At 45.2% G+C, this 20,478-nt stretch overlaps 1 protein-coding gene across 3 annotated transcripts in view; it reads left to right on the plus strand.

Annotated features, from left to right (window-relative positions):
* Positions 1–6,901: 6,901 nt before the first annotated feature.
* LOC147621778 (neurochondrin family protein) overlaps positions 6,902–20,478 on the plus strand; it is a 127,860-nt gene continuing 114,283 nt past the window's right edge. Inside the window, exons 1-4 of one of the 3 annotated variants that reach the window (XM_086822784.1) lie at positions 6,902–7,031; positions 8,005–8,185; positions 8,603–8,759; positions 8,892–9,028. In XM_086822784.1, coding sequence (XP_086678910.1) covers positions 6,933–7,031; positions 8,005–8,185; positions 8,603–8,759; positions 8,892–9,028 — 574 coding nt within the window. In that variant the 5' untranslated portion in view covers positions 6,902–6,932. Of the gene's footprint in view, positions 7,089–8,004; positions 8,186–8,602; positions 8,760–8,891; positions 9,029–20,478 lie in introns of all 3 variants that reach the window. The other 2 variants (XM_086822783.1, XM_086822782.1) reach the window with 2 other exon arrangements.

Consider the following 20,478-nt stretch of genomic DNA (forward strand, 5'->3'; position numbering starts at 1 on the left):
ATCTGGACCCTATACCAAGTTTCCCTCTTACTTGGTAGCCTGCGCGACGACCGGTGCCTCAAGTCCCTAACTCATAGTCCTTGACACACTCTCTCTCTATGTGTCCAAGGCTTACTACAAGTGCCCGTGATCTTGCCTAAAGTGCTCACACATACATCTACCACATGGCCTAAATCATCGATGGCTCAAAGGTGGTTTTACTTTGTTGGGGCAGGTTACATTGGGTTGTGGGGTTTCTCTCTCTTTCTCTCTCAGAAAAGATGATCTGACTCCACTTCCTTGTTAGGAGTCTCCATGAAGTTTGCCGATGTCGTTCCTTCTTCACTGGGTTTACTGTAGCAGTCTCTTGCCATGTGTCATGGCTTCCCACACTTGTGGCAAGTGCAGGTCCTTCCTCCTCCCTTGCCTCTTCCTCATCCTCGTGAGAATCCTCCTTGGGTGAAGAATGCTTTTTCCTCTCCAGTTGTTAGGTCCACCCCTTTCTTCTCTTTGATCTCAGTCTCTTGCTCTAGTAGAGTTCCTTCTATCTTATGCAGCTTCAATTCAGGTACATTCTTTAAGGTTGCCACAATGTTTTCATATTCACCTTTGTCCACACTCTTCAGAAGCACTAGCGAATTCAGGTACATTCTTTAAGGTTGCCATAATGTTTTCATATTCACCTTTGTCCACACTCTTCAGAAGCACTGCTAGTGCCTCATCATCCTCTACCTTCTTACCAATGGCTGCCTTAATGCTTTTGTCTTTGTTCAAGTGTGTGATTAAAGGTTCACTTTCCTTCATATCAAGTTTGTAGAATTGCATTAGCAGATTTATCTTTGAATTTTTTGCTTGCTGCCAAATAATTTATTGAGTTCATCCCATGCATCTTTTGCCCATTGTATCCCTATGATGTGGTGAATGATTTCATCATTTAAACTGAGTGCAATGAGTACTAATGCTTTCTCATTCGTGATCTTCCACTCATTTTCCCCAATCACCTCTGGGCATTCATCTCTTCCCTCAACTAGTCCCCCACAGATTTTTCCTCATGAGCAAATACATGGTTTTTGTTTGCCATGTATAAAACTGCTCCCCATTAAATTTAGCTATTTCTTGTGCCATGCTCATGATGATGTGAAGGGGGTCTTACCTCTTGATCCAATTCAAGATTCAAGGGCAATGTCTACCCTTTTACAACTCAAATCTGGTGTTAAATGATGATTACAACAGATTTATCAGCATAATTTCACCAAAAATTACATAGAGCCAAGGGTAACAAATTTACACTAAATGGTTGGAGTATCAAACCATCTCCGAATCGTAATCTGAAGTTATAGGGATCTGTATTAGATATCCAATGGTAAATTTGAACCCTCAATTGCAATATATACAGTGATTAGTGCTGATTAGTAAAATAATCCCCTATTTTGTGTGCAAAAAACAAAGTGTGTAAGGAGGCCAGATCTGGGGCCTTAGAGTTCAAATGAGCTTAACTCCTTGCAAAGGCATCAATAGTAGTTAGTCTAATAGAAATCAAGCCAAGAAACAAAAGATTTGACCAAACATTGAATGCTTAATCTTTGTTTTACCAAAGTCACTTGCAGATTTGATGTAGAACTTGATGCAACTTCTCCTTGAGGAATTTCACAAATCTGACATCACCAGCATGTAGAGCACCCTTGAAAACCTCTAGGGCCAAGAGGAATCAGACCAATTCCTTATGTGGAAGAGTAGATCTGCAGATTGTTTTAGAAAACTGACGCTTGAAAAATCATGAATTTTGGTAGCTTCTCCCGGCTGTTTGACGAATTGATTTGATAGGCTGATCCGTGGGGGTTGTGGCTAGATATGGCTAAGATATCTTTGGCTAATATTGAGGCTAGAGGGAGAGGGATCTCCTCCACCAGCTGGGGGTGCAGAGGATAGTTGAAAAGAGACTAAAAAGAGGTTTAATTGCTAAACATAATTAGTAGGGCGATTTACAGGGTAATTAGTAGGGCGATTTACAGGGTAATTAGTAGGGCAATTTACAGGGTAATTAGGCTCAAAAATTAGTAGGGCAATTTACAGGGTAATTAGTAGGGCAATTTACAGGGTAATAAAAAATTAGATGAGTCCTAAGCTTGGCTCTGATACCATGTTAAAATGCAAGCAAAGTGATGAGCTATGGTGGATCAAATGCAAGAATCAACATCACTAGCAAGTGATTAGATGATGATTAAGACAACATTAGTGAGCAATTAGCTGATAGCTTAATGTAAGCATGGATACTCAAAAACCAGCAAATACTCAATAGGCCAGTGCCTCAATTTATAGTGTTTAAATCCACAAGATGCCAAGCATCTAATCCCACTGATCTCTCCTTGATTCACTCCACCTCTTTTGCTTGATTCTCTCCACCTCTTCACTTTTCCCAGAATATCCCCACACATCCTAGAACTTCTCATGCTACCCTTTATTCTCTCCCAGTAGATACCTCTCACCTTTTCATTGGTACTCACTCATTTACACACTCTCTTTTACAGCCTTGTTCCGGTGGCCACACTTTCTGGTCTTTGGCTGTTGGGACTAGAGGGGGTGTTTGCATTTCAGTGGCAACATCTGTTATGCCTCATGTTATTGGGCACGGTGTTATCATCCCTGCTAGAGCGCAGTGGATCTTGATTATGCATGAGGGTAAGAAATTGGGAATCTTGAATATCTATGCACCTAACGTGAGAGGTGAAAGGGTGGCCTTTTGGGACACCATTACAAATGTCATTCCCCAGGTTGATCATTAGATAGTGGGAGGAGACTTCAATATGGTTGAGCAACCTTCTGACAAGAAGGGTGGATGCGAAGGGGGTTTACACCCTTTGGAGTCAACCGCATGGGAGAGGTTCACGCTTTCCTTTTTTGGTAGGGATTGCTAGACTGAGGATGACTTCCAGAGAAGGCCAAACTCCTTATCTTTCTCTTGGCAGCATAACCGCAAGAGCGGGGATGAGAGCATCTTTGCAGGTCTGGACAGATTTTATATGGATGATTGGTCCCTGGGACAAAGGAGGCACCATTGCTATTATGCCTGGCACCACCAAATTCGATCATTGCCCCGTCGTTTTGTGTCTCAGGGAGCCTAGGACTCGCTCGGCCTCTCCCCGTGTCCGTATCCCTGACTCTCTTTATCTAGATGCTGACATCTCCCTTGAGAACAGAGAGATATGGAGATGTTGTGACGGTCTTGATCCTTGTCATAATATTGCGCTGGCTCTTGAGAGGACCAGCCATCATTATCATAGCGCTGCCTTGTCCAAGAAGAAGGAGGCTTTGGACAAAAAGAGAGCTATTAGGCGTAGGATTACTGCTCTTCAGAGGGAACATGAAAAGCATCCACATGCGTCTTGGATTACAGACCTCTTGACCACAGTTAGAGCAGAGCTGCAGTTGGCTATGGACAGGAGGGCTGAGTTCGCGTTTCATATAGGAACGAGGCTTTTTGGACTTAGATGGGTGGCAAATGCAACAAAGAGTTCTTTTAAGCACACAGGCCTTCCCATAGCAAGGATTCTGTGAGGTACTTGTAGGATTCACAGGGTGAGGTTCAGATTGAGCCTGATAAGGTAAGGGGTATTGCTTCAGATTTTTATCGGTCTTTGTTGACTGTAGAGATGCCCTCTCCTCCGAGAGATGTGGCAGGACAAAAAGTTTGGGAGTGCATGCCCAGGCTCATTACAGATGCTATGTGTTCTTCCCTGGATGCCCCTTTCTCAAAGGATGAATTCCTTCACGCATTGCATGCTCTTTTTAGTGGTTCATGCTTAGGGGATGATGGTCTTTCTCCCACCTTCTTTATTCTTTTTTGGGATCATATTGGAGATGCTATCACTGTTGCCCTTCAGGAAATGTGCATGTCGGGTATGATGCTGCCATACCTCAGAGAGGGGCTGATTCACCTTATCCCCAAGAGTGGGGACAAGACTGACATCAAGCAATGGAGGCCCATCACTCTCCTTGGATCTGCATATAAGATCTTAGCTCTAAAGCCTTGAGTTTAAGGTTGCAGCCGATTCTCTAAAGAACTATCCATGATACACAGAATGGGTTCCTTCAAGGAAGGAGTATATTTGATAACATCTTTTCTTTCTGGGAAGCTGTCGAGTGGGCAAAGTCTAGTTAGTAGCCTCTTGCCATTCTTTTGCTTGATTTTGAAAAAGCTTAGACAGAGTGGATTGGGGTTTTTTGGAGGGCACTATGGCACACATGGGGTTTTCCCAAAACTGGATCAAAGGGGTGTCCTGCCTATACAGGGAGGCTCATAGCACTGTTTTAGCTTGTGGAGGGCACGACGAGCGTTTTTCAGATTTCCCGTTCGGTGAGGCAGGGCTGTCCCCTCGCCCCCCCTTTACTGACCTCATTGTAGCAGAGGCTATGAGCAGGTTTCTTCGGGCTACCCCTAGTATTGTGGGTCTCAAGCCGCCTTTATGCACGAAGCAAGAGCTTTTGGACTCTGAGTTAGCAGATGATACGGTGTTGTTCCTTGCGGCTTCACATGCTTGTTTATGTGCTTTTTGGACAGCCTTGGAGGCCTTCTGTTTGGCAGCAGGAGCTACTATCAATTGGCGTAAATCAGTTGGTTTTTGGATCAGTGATTCTCCTCTTACAGATTGGGGTACATATGTTGGTTTTACTTGGTTTGAGAGGATGCTCTACCAGATACCTTGGGTGTCAGGTGGGTGTTGACATCTCCCCTACACAACAGTTTGCTCCAGTGCTCTTAGGCATTAAAAGCAAACTTCATCATTGGAATAGGAGGAAGCTCGACTTGGCCTCTAGAGCTTTGGTGGTGGTTAACCAAGTTTTGCTAGCTGCAGCTTGGTTTATTGCTCTGTGCTGGATTTTTCATAAGGGCTGCATTGGCCAACTTCGTCGCCTTATTCAGAACTTTCTTTGGTCAGGGCTTGATGGAAATGCACACACCAGGGCTAGAGTTGCTTGGGAAACCATTATCAGGCCTAAGGAGGAAGGGGGATTGAATATCATTGATCCTGAGGTGCAATGTAAGGCTTTGCTCTGTAAGCTTGTTGATAGGGGCTTTCTTCCAGGCAGCACTGAGCCGTGGAAGGACTTCCTCATGCAGCAGATCACGAAGTGTGTCCCTGTTCGCGGAGGTGACTGGACTCTCAGCTCACGCTTTATTTTTTCGGATGCAGTTCACCGCTCCCCTTCGTCCCCCCTGGTTAGGTCCCTCCTACGGGCTTGGGACTGCTTGAGGAGTTTTTTGGTACACATCCCCCCGCATTCAGCGGAGGAAGCTAACCGGTAGCCCGTTTTGTGGACTGATTTGATATTAGATGTGCATGGTAGACCTCTTGGGGCAGCTATGTATATTCTTTAGGTTGGCTGGGAGACCCTATGCCCCATAGTGCTGGCTTGGAAGAGGCTTCAGAGCCTCACCGAGGTACAGAGATTGGATTTCACGCAGCATTTGAGAGGCTCTAGCCGGAGGATTGCACAGATTGATGCAGCCATTCCCAACAACCACTGGATTACTAGATCTTTTTTGGAAGGTCGTTATCATTCTTGGTTTGGGGTTTTTTCTAGGACAGGTGTTCCTCTTCAGGTTATGGGTCTCTCCTTGCCTAGGGAGGATGATGTATCGGTCTTTTTTTCTATACAGGATGGATGGCAGTTGGAGAGATGTGATGTGCAGGACCTTATTGAGGGCCCCTAGATTTGTCCAGTCAGAGTTGTTGGCAAGTTAGGGAAGCACGTCTTTGTTGACCCCCCCCCCCCAGGGATGATCACAGAGAGTGTTAGCCTTTGGTTGTATGGTGGGTGCCCTATCATACATTTGCATTGGGACCCCAATGAGTGGGAGTGGAAGGATTCTTGAAACCCTTTGAAAAGCATGCCTTTTTTCAGTTATACGGTGCGGAATGCCAGACATCTTATCTTGGGACACATTCAGAGTGTCCCTACTCTTAGACCCCATTGGGAGTCTTACGGCATTTCGATTGACATTCAAAGGGTATTTTGGCGGAGATTGTGGCATTCCTATAGGAAGCCACATATTTCCTCCTTTATCTGGGTTTCCCTTCATGGTGGTCTGGCCACCAATCAGTGGAGGTCTGTTATACTGGTGCTTGCCTAGATGTGCAGGAGTTTTGGAGTCAGTTTACCATTGCTTATGGGAATGCAGGGAAGCACAGAGGGTTTGGTCTGCGCGATTGCACACCTCTTTGGTAGGATTAAGAGGGATGCTATCATTTCTTTTGGTTCTATCATTTGGTTGACACAATTTGGGCCTTAGTTGAGATTCGAGGGGATTGACAAGAGCTTGGCCATTATGGTTAGGCAAGGAGTTGCTCGGCAGTGTTGTCTTCAGGATTTGCCACTTTCATACTTTGTCCCTCCGGCACAGAGGTTAGACCGTTCTTGGGAGATTATTGCTAGCATCTCAGCGTGGAATATCTGGAAGGCTAGATGCACTGAGGCAATTGAGGGTACTCCCATTCTTGTTTCTCAGTGTCTTTGTAGGATTTGGAGTGATATTATTCACACCATTATGGCTACCTGGGCCAGAATCCAGGGATCTTCAATGGCTGCGCGGGGAGGAAGCGCGGCCAGCTTATGAGAGAGTGGGACATTGGTATCTTTTTCACATCCTCTCATTCGGGACCCTATTGGCAGCACAGAGTTCCTGATTGGTTGAGATCTCCACCTTGCTTGGTGTGAAATCTCCATTTTGTAAAATTTTTCATACTTAATAGGAGTCTCCTTTATGAGAAAAAAATAAAAAATAGCCACCTTGCTTGGTGTGAAATCTCCATTTTGTAAAATTTTTCATACTTAATAGGAGTCTCCTTTATGAGAAAAAAATAAAAAATAGCCACATTCACAAGTTCTAGTGGACTAAAGAAAATGCCACATGGCAGGTACACACCCGAAGGCAAAACTAGCGTTCATATTTAATGGCCTTGCCTTTTTATACTTTTTTTTTTGTTTTTTCACGATCTCTTCTCCCTCCATTTCAGGCGACCAAAGGTGGCCCAACCCGCAAAGTAACGATGGTAATTACTCACTCTCCTCCCCATGGATATGGTTCGGAAAAAGAAGCTCAAGTCGCAGTATGTGTAAGCTTATTTGTGTGTCTTTTCTTCACGTTTTATACATATGTGTGCTGTTTTTTTTTTTTTGGGGAAGAGATTAGTGGACCTGCACCTCAGCAGGCCAAAGCGTTACGCGTTGGCATTATACTTATATGGTTTAACGAGTGCAAAAGATATTTATGGCTAGGTGTAAGTAGTAATTGGCATGTGCAAATAATTTAGATGATGTATAAGAGGGCATTTAATGGCTAAGTACAAATGAGGAGGAGGTGGATTGCCAACGGCTAGTCGTGGCTTATAGCGTCCCAAGAAATTGAAAGAGTGCCCCAAACCTTGTATTGGAGAAGGAGCAAATGAAACAAGCCTAAGAGCTTGTGAGGAAGGTGCAAGCTGAACTAGAGCCTGTACTTAAGTCAGTGGTTGAGTACGAACCACTGACCCCGCTTGAGCGTATCCCAAACCCTATACCATAGCCAATCATAGAACCAATAAGGAAACGTCAAATCCTCCAACAAAGACTTTGACTGAACTCATAAGTGGCCTCAGAAAGAGCCACTTTCGGAGCCTTTGCCTCTTGAACAAATTCAACCAGACCCCATGTTGCTAGATGTACTTAGAAAGTCATACAATATGTGAGGACGGTCACAAATGTGAAGCCAACTGGCTTTTTGTGGACTTTTACAACCACTTTATGCCATGATCAAGTAATGGTGGTGTAGTAATTATAAGTATGCTAATGTAAGCTTGTTTGTGTAAAGCTATACTTGTCATGGTTTATACAAGCTCCCTCCTTTTTTTTTTTTTTGGAAGTTCCACTCTTTGTGCTGTTATTTGATTTGGCTCATAAATGATATCTTTACTAGCTTTAACATGATTAATTTTGAGAGAATTATTCAATTCATGAATTTTCTTGTGTTCTTATTTCTTTTGGAAGGACCTGGATTCTGCTAGAGGTCTAGAGAGCTGCCTAAATTTCCTAAAAGGGAGCACTGATGAGCAACGCTTGGTGGGGTTGCTACTTGCCACAAAGTATGTACAAGGAGATGATAAGGATTCTATTCTACAAATCTTCAATGCCGTGGGTGTCCAGTTCATAAACAGACTACTCAAATCCGGTTTGTCTCTATGTTGCTTTTATGTTGGGTCATCACACAATATATTTTTAGTTCTTTTGATTTTTGAGGTTGACAGGCATACTTGCAATTGCAGCAGGCAGTTTGGTTAACTTTGTGCTTCGTGTACCGAGGTCTTCTATAAGAGTTGTGTCCTTGTCTCTCGTATCAGAACTATTAGGGTTATTTCTGGTCTTCCATGAAAGCTACCACAGTTACTTCCATGTCTGTGGGATAATCATCCATCACATTTGGCATGTCCGTTGGACACATCCCCATGTCCATATACAATTCCTACTTACCCTTGTGGACCTTCACCATGTAGGAAAATGTTCTTCATAGCATGTTGTTTCCCTTACATTAATGTTACAGTGTTGAGCAACTTGGCTCCTTAATTAAGCTTGTTGGTTGGAGAGGCAGGAGTACAAGTAACAAACCAGAGGACCAAGGAGCAGGAAGAGCCTTACATACAACTTGCCGTTTCAGTTCTTTCAGCATTTTGCAGAGTACCGGAGTTAGCTTCTTTGGATGAAATTATTGATAAGATTCCAACTCTTTTGGAGATTTTGAGGAGAAAGTATGTTATCCATCACATTCTGGTTTGAGACCTTTGAGTGTGAGACTGTTCTTTCTTGAGTTGCATCACTACAGTATTATTGGTGGCTTGCCTTAGGGGGTTTCTGAATTTATGTATTAATGTGGTTTTCAGGCCAGTAGATCCCATTATGGCTGATTGCCTTGAGTGTCTTCTTGGAATTGGATCAGCTTCCAATAAAGGGCTTTCCTATCTGCAAGAATCTGGAGCCTTGCCATTGTTAATGGAATATCTTTCCAGTTCAACAATAGGTGCAACCATGGAATCCTCATTTTGAGTTTGATCTTCTGATCAGTTATTTCATTCTTGAACATGCATCAAATCAAATGCAAGGACATTTAATTTATGTGTTACTTGAATTGTTTGATCAAAAGGCACGTTATACTCTTATTCCCACACCATGGCCCCCCTGCCCTCTTTCCTTCCTTTTTTTTTGGGTGGCAAAATCAGCCCCCTCCACTCTTAGTCCTGTGTTCCATCTCATTTACGAGGAGAAGCCAAGCGGAGTTATTCACCAACCATTGATGGGCTGCTCTCAGAAACTTGGTCCCCTGCTGTGGTTTGCGTCCCCACGCTCCCCATGGATTCATGAGAGGCTGATTTTCACAGCAACAGCTTCTGAAAAATAAATTCATCAATGAAGCAAGTAATTGAACGATCACCAAAGCATTGATTCACAAGTTTGCATCACAAAGAGTAGGACTGATTTACTCATTGCTTGGGCTTGCTTGAATAGCCTTTATACAGAAAATGAAGGGTTTGCCACTTGGGCTTACCTCACCTTGAGAGGATACATACAGGTACAGATCTCTTCATATCTCTTATCACTTATTAATCTTTAATGTGACCATTTTTATACAGAATATAAAGATTTGAATCACACTTACTTCTAATAAACTCAGTCTTGAGAAGATACTTGTCAGTCCTGGAGTACCAAGCTGTTGAGAGCTTGCTTGAAACCATACAAAGCCTTGGTCAGCTTGCATGTTCCTTGTTTGTGGGGACTCTCCAAGTCGTGGTGGCTAGAGATCACGAGAGAGAGAGGAGAGCACCGACTACAGTGGAGTGGACTCCTGTCGTTCTATTTTCTTGATTCCAGTTTGAAGGCTAGAGAACCTACAGTTTGTAAAGATTACGAAGAATGAGTAGCAGAACAATGTGAGGGTTTTCGGTTGGATCAGAGCAGAGGGAGACAAAAAATCAGAGAATTGGCCAAGGTGGTGTGACTCCTGGGTTCTATGAGCAGAATCTCTGTTAGAGACATGATCTAGATCAGAATTGCTTGATGGTAGCTGCTGCTTGTTATTTGGATGCTGGTTTGTTGTGGGTGAAGATGATGCTGTGAAGAGCTGTCACTTTGGTCTATTTGTGGAGGACGCCTAAGAGTTCTTTGTGTTTTCTTCTTTTTTCTTGAAGCCCCAAGTCTCAGGGATGTTGAAACTGTATGATTTTGTTTCAAAAAGAAGACAGAGTGTGTTGAGCTTGAGTCCTATGTGATTTGATAAGTTTATGAGCCATGGTGCTTTATTTGTGTTGTTTTGGTTGAGATTCTGAAGGAGGAACCCCTGAGTGCAAATCTGTTGTCTGTTGTGTCAGAATTGAGTCAGTCATCACCATGTGAGTTTACAAAGTCAGACTGAGTCGGTTAAGTGTCAGATCTTGTTAGCTCTGCATGTAGAGGATGAGAACAATTCTATTTGGATTGAGTGGAAGCTATATGGGCTTTGGTTTGGAAAGTCAACTGGTAGAAGGGTTTGAAGTTTGATTGGTTTCTGCTTCAGCAGCGACTCAGCTGCTGTTAGCGAGGTGTCTATAAGGTTGGATCTATGGTTGGTATGAGTCTTCTGAGTATTTAAAGGTGTCAGCGGACAAAAAGGAGAGGAAGTCTGACACAAAGGTCAGTTTACTCTATTTCGAATAGCCGGGTCTGTCTCAGATAGAGCAGCTAGAAGGGAGGGAAATGTCAGCAGAGGGCAGCTGACTGGTATAGAGAGCTTCTGAAATTAGGTTTCGAGGTGAGCTAACGTTGGAGGACACTCTGAGAGCTTGGAGGACAGGTTTCTAACTAGGAACAAGTTGAGGTATTCGGAGGCAGAATCAGGCACTTTCTGTGTCAGCTGGGGAGTGTTTTGGTTAGCTGGATGTTAGCTGAGGTCAGGAGAGGCATATAGGTGGAAGGTCAGAGCTTTTGGAGGTCAGTGCTGACCTGGGAGGATAGTTTGAGAAGGTAGGCGGTCTGATAGGGAGGTTGGGAGGGTGTTGAGGTGTCCTCTCGAGTCAGCTGGAGGGCTGGGGACAGTTGCTAGGTTGGTTGGAGCCCTTTGAGCTGGGATTTCAGTGTCCCCCAGTTCTGATCCCACTGTGTCTTCTTCTTGTGTGCCTGCTGGTGGTGTAGTAGGGGCCATCACCCAGCCACCAGACATCGTTTTGGTGCCCCCACTGAGGATCAGAAGGTTCTTTAGGGCCTTGTTTGCTAGGTTGGAAACTACTTGGGAGTTAGCTCAAGCCTTTTGCTGTGGTCATGGACTGTCCAAGGTTTGGGGGAGTTGATGGAGAGGATCCAGCTAGATTTTTGAGACATGTGAGGTGCAGTTGTTTTGCCTTTTGAGGAATAGGGATTGTGAAGTGGAATGGCTGAAGGCTTTCCCTTTGTTTCTAGAGGACCATGCATGCAGATGGTATGAGGATTTGCAGAATGATGTGAGTGACAGTTGGGCATCGTTGGAAGCAGAGTTTCTCCAGAGGTTTGCAAGGAAGTTGACTCCAAATGAAGCTTGGAGGAAGGTAGTTGTGTGTATGCATGATGATGAATGTGTGGTTGATTTCTAGCAGAGATTTGAAAAAGCATGGCATTCACGGGAGAGAGCAATTATGCATGCTAAAGATATGCCTTTACCTGATTTGTATGGTGGTTATATGAGGATGATAAAGTTGCAGACATTGATCAATCTGTTAAGCCCAGTTTTGAGGGAGAAGCTGGAGTATAAAGGACCTAAGAGCTTGAAAGAAGCTCTTGAGATTGCTTGCAGCAAAGAGAAAAAGCTGAGGTTTTGTGCAGGTTTAAGTTGCCCACCAACTATTCAAGATATAGAGTCTGTAGATGCAGCCTATGATAGTATTGGAGTCAAAAGGTTTGCAGGTATAGGTTGAAGATGGGATGTCTGACCCGATGGTGATTCATGTTATGTCTCATTTTTCTGTGAGCATGGATGCAGTGTCAAGTGACCTAGAGTTTCATGATGAGGAAGTTGCTGCTAGCGCAATGCTTGGGTGTGAAGAAAATGGAGACTTGGTTGTGAATGATGGCGATCAGCTGCTAGCTGATGAGGGAGATGATGCATGTGTTGATATGGAGTCAGCTCAGGAAGGCTTAGATGAAGCTGAGTATGGTTTGCTAGATGTGGAGAGCCTTGAGGAGATGCCTAAGGTCTTGAAGCTAAAGATGCTGGAGAGCAGCAGCGAGGAGACAAAAGCACTTGAAGTTGTTGAGAGTAATGTGGATGTGGACATAGCTGACAAGTGCTGTTGGGATTTTCCTTCTTTGAGTGATGATGATGATGATTTGCCTTCATTGGATATTTTGGGAGATGACGTCTTTGAGACAGAGAAGATGGAAGGTGTTTTAGCTGAGCCCGAGGATGTGAGTGTCGCAATGGTTGACCCATGTGGGCCATATTTTATGTGAGGATGATGTTGGGGATGTTGTGGGTGTGTTGCATGATGGGTTGTCAGGTGTGGTTGCAACAGAGAGCATAAAGGCTATGTTTTTATTTGATAATGGTAATGTATACAGTGGTGTTGTTGGTGTAAGTACCTATGAGGTTTTGAAGGTACAAAAAGCGCAGATGAAGAGCCATAATGTCAAATCCCCATGGATCTCCTTGTAGAGCAGTCTTGAAACACGACTCGAAATTTGCAAAACAATGCCATAAAACATGAAGGGGGTTTAGACTTGACTCACCACCCAACTATGACAGCCGTGGGCAAAACCCACAAGACCTGGCTATCCCCACCGAGCCACGAGCCCCGAGTTGAGCTAACTAGCAAGACACACTGACCAGTCTCTACTCTGTGACGTCCCATATCGCCAGGTCTTGTGGGCAAAACCCACAAGACCTGGCTATCCCCACCGAGCCACGAGCCCCGAGCTGAGCTAACTAGCAAGACACACTGACCAGTCTCTACCCTGTGACGTCCCATATCGCCACGGAGCTACCCTCGCGGGCCTCGAGATTGCTGCCGGCCTCTGGTGCAGAGCAGGTGCACGTTTGCACTAGATCCAGGCTCCTGACCGCAGAGCTCTCGCAAAGACTCATGAGACTCTGACTAATTGACTGACCTTGGCCACCTTTTTATAGGCTCTTGGTCGGTCACTGGGCGTCCACACTTGGGTGCCCGCCCATCAGGGTGTCGCCGCTTGGGCGCCCGCCCATCAATCCATCCCTAGCCCAGCTCGCCAATCAGCTTGCCTAGCTCCAAGCTACCCCAAGCCTCGAAGCTAGTCTTGTGTGCATGTTGCACGAAGCTAGTCTTGTGTGCATGTTGCACACGGTAGATACACTCTGTGCACATAACGTATAATAAATGTTTTTTTTCACACGTGTGTGCCTCAGGTCAGAAGGATGATGCCATTTGATCCTGGGGGATGGGCTATAGCAAAGCTTTTTTATGCAAGGCTGGTAGTTGTTTTTGTGGTAGCATTGTGGCATGTGGTCTTGGAAATGGAGATGCAGGTTGGCAGGTAGGAGAGTTGCAGCAAATAAGGAATGAAAACATGAATGTTTTCATCCACGGGGGCTGGGCTATATGTGAGGGGAATCCCGACCGCAATCAAACGTAATGTGTAGATAGAAGATGTGTACATAAGGTGGCGTGTGATGAAGCCAAGGTAGCAAAAACGGTGTGGTGGCCCATAAAATTTGCACAGATGCGAGAAATGAGAATAGAAGGTGCATGGAAGTTCCAAGGAAGAAGGGTGGCGTAAGGTTTTGGAAGAGAACAAGATGGCGATGAGGTTCAAGAGGCACAATTGAGTTCTTTTGTGGGGACTCTCCAAGTTGCAGTGGCTAGAGATCACAGGAGAGAGGAGAGCACTAACTGCAGTGGAGTGGACTCCTGAGGTTCTATTTTCTTGATTGCAGTTCGCAGGCTAAAGAACCTACAGTTTGTGAAGATTACAAAGAATGAATTGTAGAACAGTGTGAGGGTTTTTGATTGGATTAGAGCAGAGGGAGGCAACATATCAGAGAATTGGCCAAGGTGGTGGGACCCCTGGGTTCTCTGAGCAGAACCTTTGTTAGAGACATGATCCAGATCAGAATTGCTCGACGGTAGCTGTTGCTTGTCAGTTGGATGCTGGTTTGTGGTGGGTGAAGATGATGTGAAGAGCTGTCACTTTGGTCTATCTGTGAAGGACGCCTGAGAGTTCTCTGTGTTTTCTTCTTTTTTCTTGAAGCCCCAAGCCTCAGGGATGTTGAGACTGTATGGTTTTGTTTCAACGAAGACAGAGTGTGTTGAGCTTGAGTCATGTGTGATTTGATGAGTATATGAGCCATGGTGCTTTATTTGTGTTGTTTTGGTTGAGATTATGAAGGAGGAACCCCTGAGTGCAAATCTGTTGTCTGTTGTGTCAGAATTGAGTTAGTCATCACCATGTGAGAGTTTACAGAGTCAAACTGAGTCGGGTAAGTGTCAGATCTTGTCAGCTGTGCGTGTAGAGGACGAGAACAATTCTATTTGGATTGAGTGGAAGCTATATGGGCTTTGGTTTGGACAGCCAACATTCAACCGATAGAAGGGTCTGAAGTTTGATTGGTTTATGCTTCAGCAGTGTCTCAGCTGCTATGGTTGGTATGAGTCTTCTGAGTATTTAAAGGTGCCAGCGGACAAAAAGGAGAGGAAGTCTGACATAGAGGTCGGTTTACTCTAATTTGGATAGCTGGGTCTGTCTTAGATAGAGCAACTAGAAGGGAGTCAGGGAAATGTTAGCAGAGGACAACTGATTGGTACAAAGAACTTCTGAAATTAGGTTTCGAGGTGAGCTGACGTTGGAGGAGACTTTGAGGGCATGGAGGACAGGTTTTTGACTAGGAACAAGTTGAGGCATTCGGAGACAGAATCAGGCACTTTCTGTGTCACCAGGGGAATGTTTTGGTTAGCTGGATGTCAGGAGAGGCATATAGGTGGAAGGTTAGAGCTTTTGGAGGTCAGTGCTGACATGGGAGGACAGTTGGATAAGGCAGCCAGGTTTGATAGGGAGGGTGTTGAGGTGTCCCCTTAAGTGAGTTGGAGGGCTGGGGATAGTTGCCAAGTTGGTTGGTGCCGTTGAAGCTAGGATTTCAGTGTCCCCCAGTTCTGATCCCACTGTGTCTTCTTCTTGTGTGCCTGTTGGTGGTGTAGTAGAGGCCATCACCCAGCCACCACACAACGTGCTCACTTATGTGCAACATTTTTCAGTTTATCAGAAAATAAAGTGCCGCATGGAAAGAAAGTAGGGTTATTACAAACATTGCATATTTTGGAAGTACCTTTTCATGATATTTCTATGGGTTTCATTACAAACCTACCTCCCTAGCACGGGTAAGCGGAACACACAGTGCGCTTGTGTCACAAACGGGTGCGTGGTCATACAGAATTTAGTACTGAAATCACAAGATTATTATCCTTTGAACACTGCCATATCCCACATACATAACCATAACAATTGATTATACAATGTGGAAGCATTGAAAAGAAATGATACTGCACTAGGGACTAGAAGATGGGCTGGTCCTGTCAGAATGCGCAGCGGAGTTGTTGACCAGATCTGGGAACACGAGCAAAACGCAATGCAGAAAATAACAGCACAAGAGATAGAGAGGTCGAGGCGTGTAACTCTGCTCTATATACACAATAAGAATCCTGGAATGATACAATACTGGCAAGGGGCTGTGGGGCCATTTTATATGGCCCCAAGCATGCAGTCGGCTTGCTCATGGGCAGCCGACAGGACTTGTAGAACTCCACGACCAGCAGCAACACCAGTTGGCCAGCTGAGCACTGTCGGCGGCCAGCAGCAGTGAGGTCCACGACCTGTCATACACAGTCGGCCACCTCCAGCAAGTAGACTAATGCATACAGCTGCAGTCGGCTAGAGGAAAGGTCACCCTGCCACCTCAGGGCTGCCTCCCAAGCCATAGAAAAAATGGGAAAAATGTGGGGAAAAATACGGGGAGTGGGGAAAAATGAGAAAACACCTAATAAGGGCGGGCACACCCACAACAGAGGCCCTGGTGTATATGTATATACTATAGACAGTAGATGACTTCTAACAGGTCCTCCTCCCCCCCCCCCCCCCGCCCTCTTCCCCCCTTGAAGGATATGTATTGCTTTAAGGGATTAAGAATTTTACAAGTACATAAAACGGGTGGCTTGGCCCAGCCATACACGACCGTTTCTTCCAAAATGATTCAACCAAAACTATACTTGCCCACAAGTAGCCCAGCTACAAGCTAGCAATATGGTACCCAACACCTTTCACCAAGATTGCCCAGCAATCCCGATTTCTGCAAATGTAGCTTAACTTAATGAGATCACCCATCTAGTGGCTGAAAATCAGCCTTAGGAGAATGCCCTAGTACTTCCCAAGGGTTCTCCCACATAGAACTTGTAGCAACCGGAGCCAAGATGATTCTTCCACAGCTTCAATCTTTAGAAATAGTCTTCTTCTTCTTCTTCTAGCTTGAATGGAGACTTTCAATTCTGAAAATCAGAATTCAGCCAGCTTCTATTTATTACGATCCTTAGTGCTAGGCTTCATTATGGCTAAGTCTGCCTTGTATCTCCGGAGCTCTGACAGAAACTCAATACACAGACCTTTTGTCACGTGCATCCCGCACTTGGATGCCACGTAGACATATCTGTACAGAAGGTGCAGGACCTGGGATGGTAAACTGGTCCCATGTGTGCCCAGTCCGGGGACAAGTCAGCCAGGGATCCATCTCAGTCGTCCGAAGTCAGGTGTGCATTGTCCTGCAGAGGAGTCCAAGGTCAGGTGTGCACTGTCCTGCACACGAAACAGTGCCAGTCCGCGCTGTGAGTCTCCCTCTGGAATGATGTTAGTGATTCTGTGTATCTGGTATGGTACCGGACGCTAGATCATTGTGTAGATAGTTAGGGTTTGCTTTTAGGAATAGGGGCCAGCCCATAGGGCTACCCCAAGTCTTAGTGTGGGCATGGGGATAGTGTGAAACCACCCCCATGAGGGCTTGGAAGGCCCTGGCTGAACCCACCAGCCATGGAAGGTCTGTAGGACAGCCCTAGGGGCAGCCAACAACACATCTAGTGTTATGAGGGCTGTAGGGCAAAGTTGGGGCAGCCCATACAGGCTGCCCAGTCCCCCAAAACAGCATATATTCAGGGTCCAGCCCATCTAGATTCAAGTGCATGATGCCCAGCCAACAAGGGGGAAAAGTGCAGATTTTTTATGTGAATTTTCAGCATTTAATGCTGAAATATTCAGTCGTGGGACTTTTATTGCTGGCCGCCTGGTTATAGACTGGCTGACTGCTGTTGGGGAGGAGTATAAATAGGTGAGCCATAATTCAGTTGTGTTATCTCATATTTCACCAAGTGCTCAAGCAATCCAAGGGGCCAAGACAGCCAAGGGCTTGCTAACGCAAAGGGGTGAAGGACTGCAGGTCAAGGGCAGAGATTTCTCAGCCAAGAAAGGTCAAGGTTTTCTGTATTTTCTTCTCAGATTTACATCATTCTAATAAAGCAAATACACCATTCGTGGTGGGGGCCCTACAGAGGGTATTTGGGACCCAATACTGTGTCCTCTCCTCTCTCCCTCTCTCTCTCTATTTTCTGCACAGCTTCATTCAGTTTTGTCCGTTAATTCCGTCGCGAAAAGAGTGCTGATTTCTGAGCATTGAAGTTACCAATCTTCTCCGAAGCTTCCGCATGCTACAGTGGTATCAAAGCCTACTTCAAGTGCAAAGATTCAGCAAAGAAATTAGAAATTTTTCACTCGTGTGGTTGGTTTTCAGACGCAGGTGGACTACCCCTTTCAGAGTGACTCTTGTCCCTCGAAGGACGGTTGGTTTTCCGGCCTCCGGAAGCCTCCGGACGTCTCCCACACACAGTGTGGATGGTCAAATTGCGCTCCGGAAGGAAGTGCTTTTTCCTGCTATGGCGAGCTTCGACGACAAGAGAGACCAAGAACCATGGGACCAGAGTGCACCAGGTAGCCCAGCTATACAATATGAATCCCAAGAAATTAGGGAGTAGTTACAGCTTGACGATTGTAGTTCGCTTCAATAAGTTTGTTATGTATATCTCATGCAGGTTTAGTGTTACTAAAGCGTGGAAGCCCACCAAATAAGAAATCACAAAGGAGCTTCACAATAAGGTGGAAGCCACCAAGTCAGAGATCAAGGTAGAAAATGCCGGGCTGAAGGAGGAGCTTGATGCTACCACCAAGTCGGGTAGCAAAGAAAGACCTTGATGGGACCTCCAAGTGGGAGGTCTCCAAGAAGAATAAACTGGCCCAACCACATCAAAATACAATCATGATGGCTACCTTTGAAGAGGAAAAGCAATCCCGGGCACTACACGTGCGAGTCACCAGCCTTCCCGTGGAAAGCTCCCCGAAAGAGGATGGACATACATTATGCAAAAAAATGGGCATCGTTGGGATTTTCTTCGTGGATGCTGGCAGTCAAGGAAGGACTTGACCCATGAGAGGCAAAGACATGGAACTTGCCCAACCTTCCTATCCAAGAGGGTGATCCTTCGCTTCACCAAGATAATCTTGAATGGTGACCTCACTCCCTTGCGGGCGGAACACAGGAAAATTGGGATGGGTCAAGTCATGGAAGGAAGGAAGGCCGGCTGTCTATAGAGATGGCCATGTCATCATTATAGAGAGACGCCCAACAGGATGGGGTGGGATCTGGGAGGCCATAGACATGCGTCACATGGCCACATGGAACTGCAATGGGACGCTATGGTTTGACCCTTGTGCTTTCGGAGAGACCTACCCAGATGCATACATCGTCTTCTACACGGAGACTCACCAAAGCCCCAAGAGAGGGCTACCCAGCGGGGTGTCAGGATATGTGTCGGAGTTTGCTTTTAGGGTCCACGCTCGTACTTGTGGGGAGGTATGTGGCTCAGGAGGTGTGGCCTGCCTGTTTAAGCCTCACCTACATAGAGCACTCTTAGTGGTCAAACGAGATGTAACGCGCGGAAGCTCTGGGGAGTCTTCTTTCAGCCCTAAACACTCTTGGAAACCTTCTGATGCAAAAACGCACCATCTGATGCAAAAACGCAGGTAGAGAGAGAGTAGAGAGAGAGAGAGAAGTGCTGGAAATTCAGTATATACTATGGTACAAAAAGGTACATATCTTTGCAGCCCTTGGCTGCCTTCATAAAAAGGTGGTTAACCCTAAATTCTGTCCCCTATGGGACCTCTAAGGATCCACTCCCCTAGTGGGAGAGAATGCCTAAGACATTGAGCAAGGGGGCTATTTATAGCCCCTTGGAATAAATAGTGAACTGGCTGACTGCTGGTCGGCCAGTTACTAGTTCATTAAAATCCTTTTAATGCAGCCGACTGGATCTCTTCCATGTCCTTGATGCGCCTGCTGCTGCCCACCCTGCTGACGTCAGCCGACAGCTATTCTGGCAACCAGCATCCTCTTTCTTGCAGCCGACAGCCCCTCTGATCCAGGTTTTGCTCCAAGTCCTGCTCCATGTCCATCTTCTACTGGTTCATGGTCTTTATCTGTTTGCCTCTTCTGGATCTAGCCCTGGAAATGTCCATGGCATCTGTGATGCACATGACACGAGATAAGGAATCCCGTTTTATGTGGATGTGCCTTGGCTCACAGACTTTGCATATTGCAAAATGTTCCTTCTCACATGAGACATCCGCCTTTGCACACGATGTGTTGCAGCATGGGAGTCCCAATATGCCCCCTTATATGCAGACATAGTGGACTTCTCCGAGCATGGAGACGTTCTCTTGTTAGGGGACTACAATCCTTCATCTCAAATTTCTACCCCAAAAGCCTCCTGACATCATGTATATCAGCATCACTTCAAGTCATTCATATAAATGACTAATAGCATGATCCCTTTATCTGTCTTTTTCACATAAAGTGAAAAATCTACATTGGATAGCTAAAATCCAATGGTAACAAGATGCTCCCCGATCTTGTTTGACCATGCTTTGGGTGCTTGCTTCAAGCCATACAAGGCTTTGCGTAACTTGCACACAAGATCTAGGTATGCATCACTTTCATAACCTGTTGATGGTTGCATTTTATTTTCCATTCCATGATGAGATATGCCATGGACATTATTGTATCACGTTGGTCTCATAGGCCCATTGGGTCTTTAGTAGATGTTTAATATATCTTTCTTTATTTCTTTCTTTCTAAGAGCTTTGTTCTCTCTCTATCTCCTTCTCGCTACACACCATGGACATCTTCAAGCCACCATAGTGAGTCTGTGTAGTAAACCCTAACCCTAAATTTCAATAGATACTAATAGTTGGAAATGAGAGAGTTGATTCAATGTGGGCAAATGGATTAAGCATTAAGCTAGGATTAACACTCACATACACACTAAGTGTTGATAAGCACTAAGTATAATGATATTAACCATAATGAATGAGACCTAACACAATGATTAACTCATAAAGACAAGAGAGCAT

Source organism: Cibotium barometz, chromosome 29 (genome assembly GCF_041138505.1).
Source record: "Cibotium barometz isolate CiBa-2024 chromosome 29, ASM4113850v1, whole genome shotgun sequence".
Classification (NCBI taxonomy): domain Eukaryota; kingdom Viridiplantae; phylum Streptophyta; class Polypodiopsida; order Cyatheales; family Cibotiaceae; genus Cibotium; species Cibotium barometz.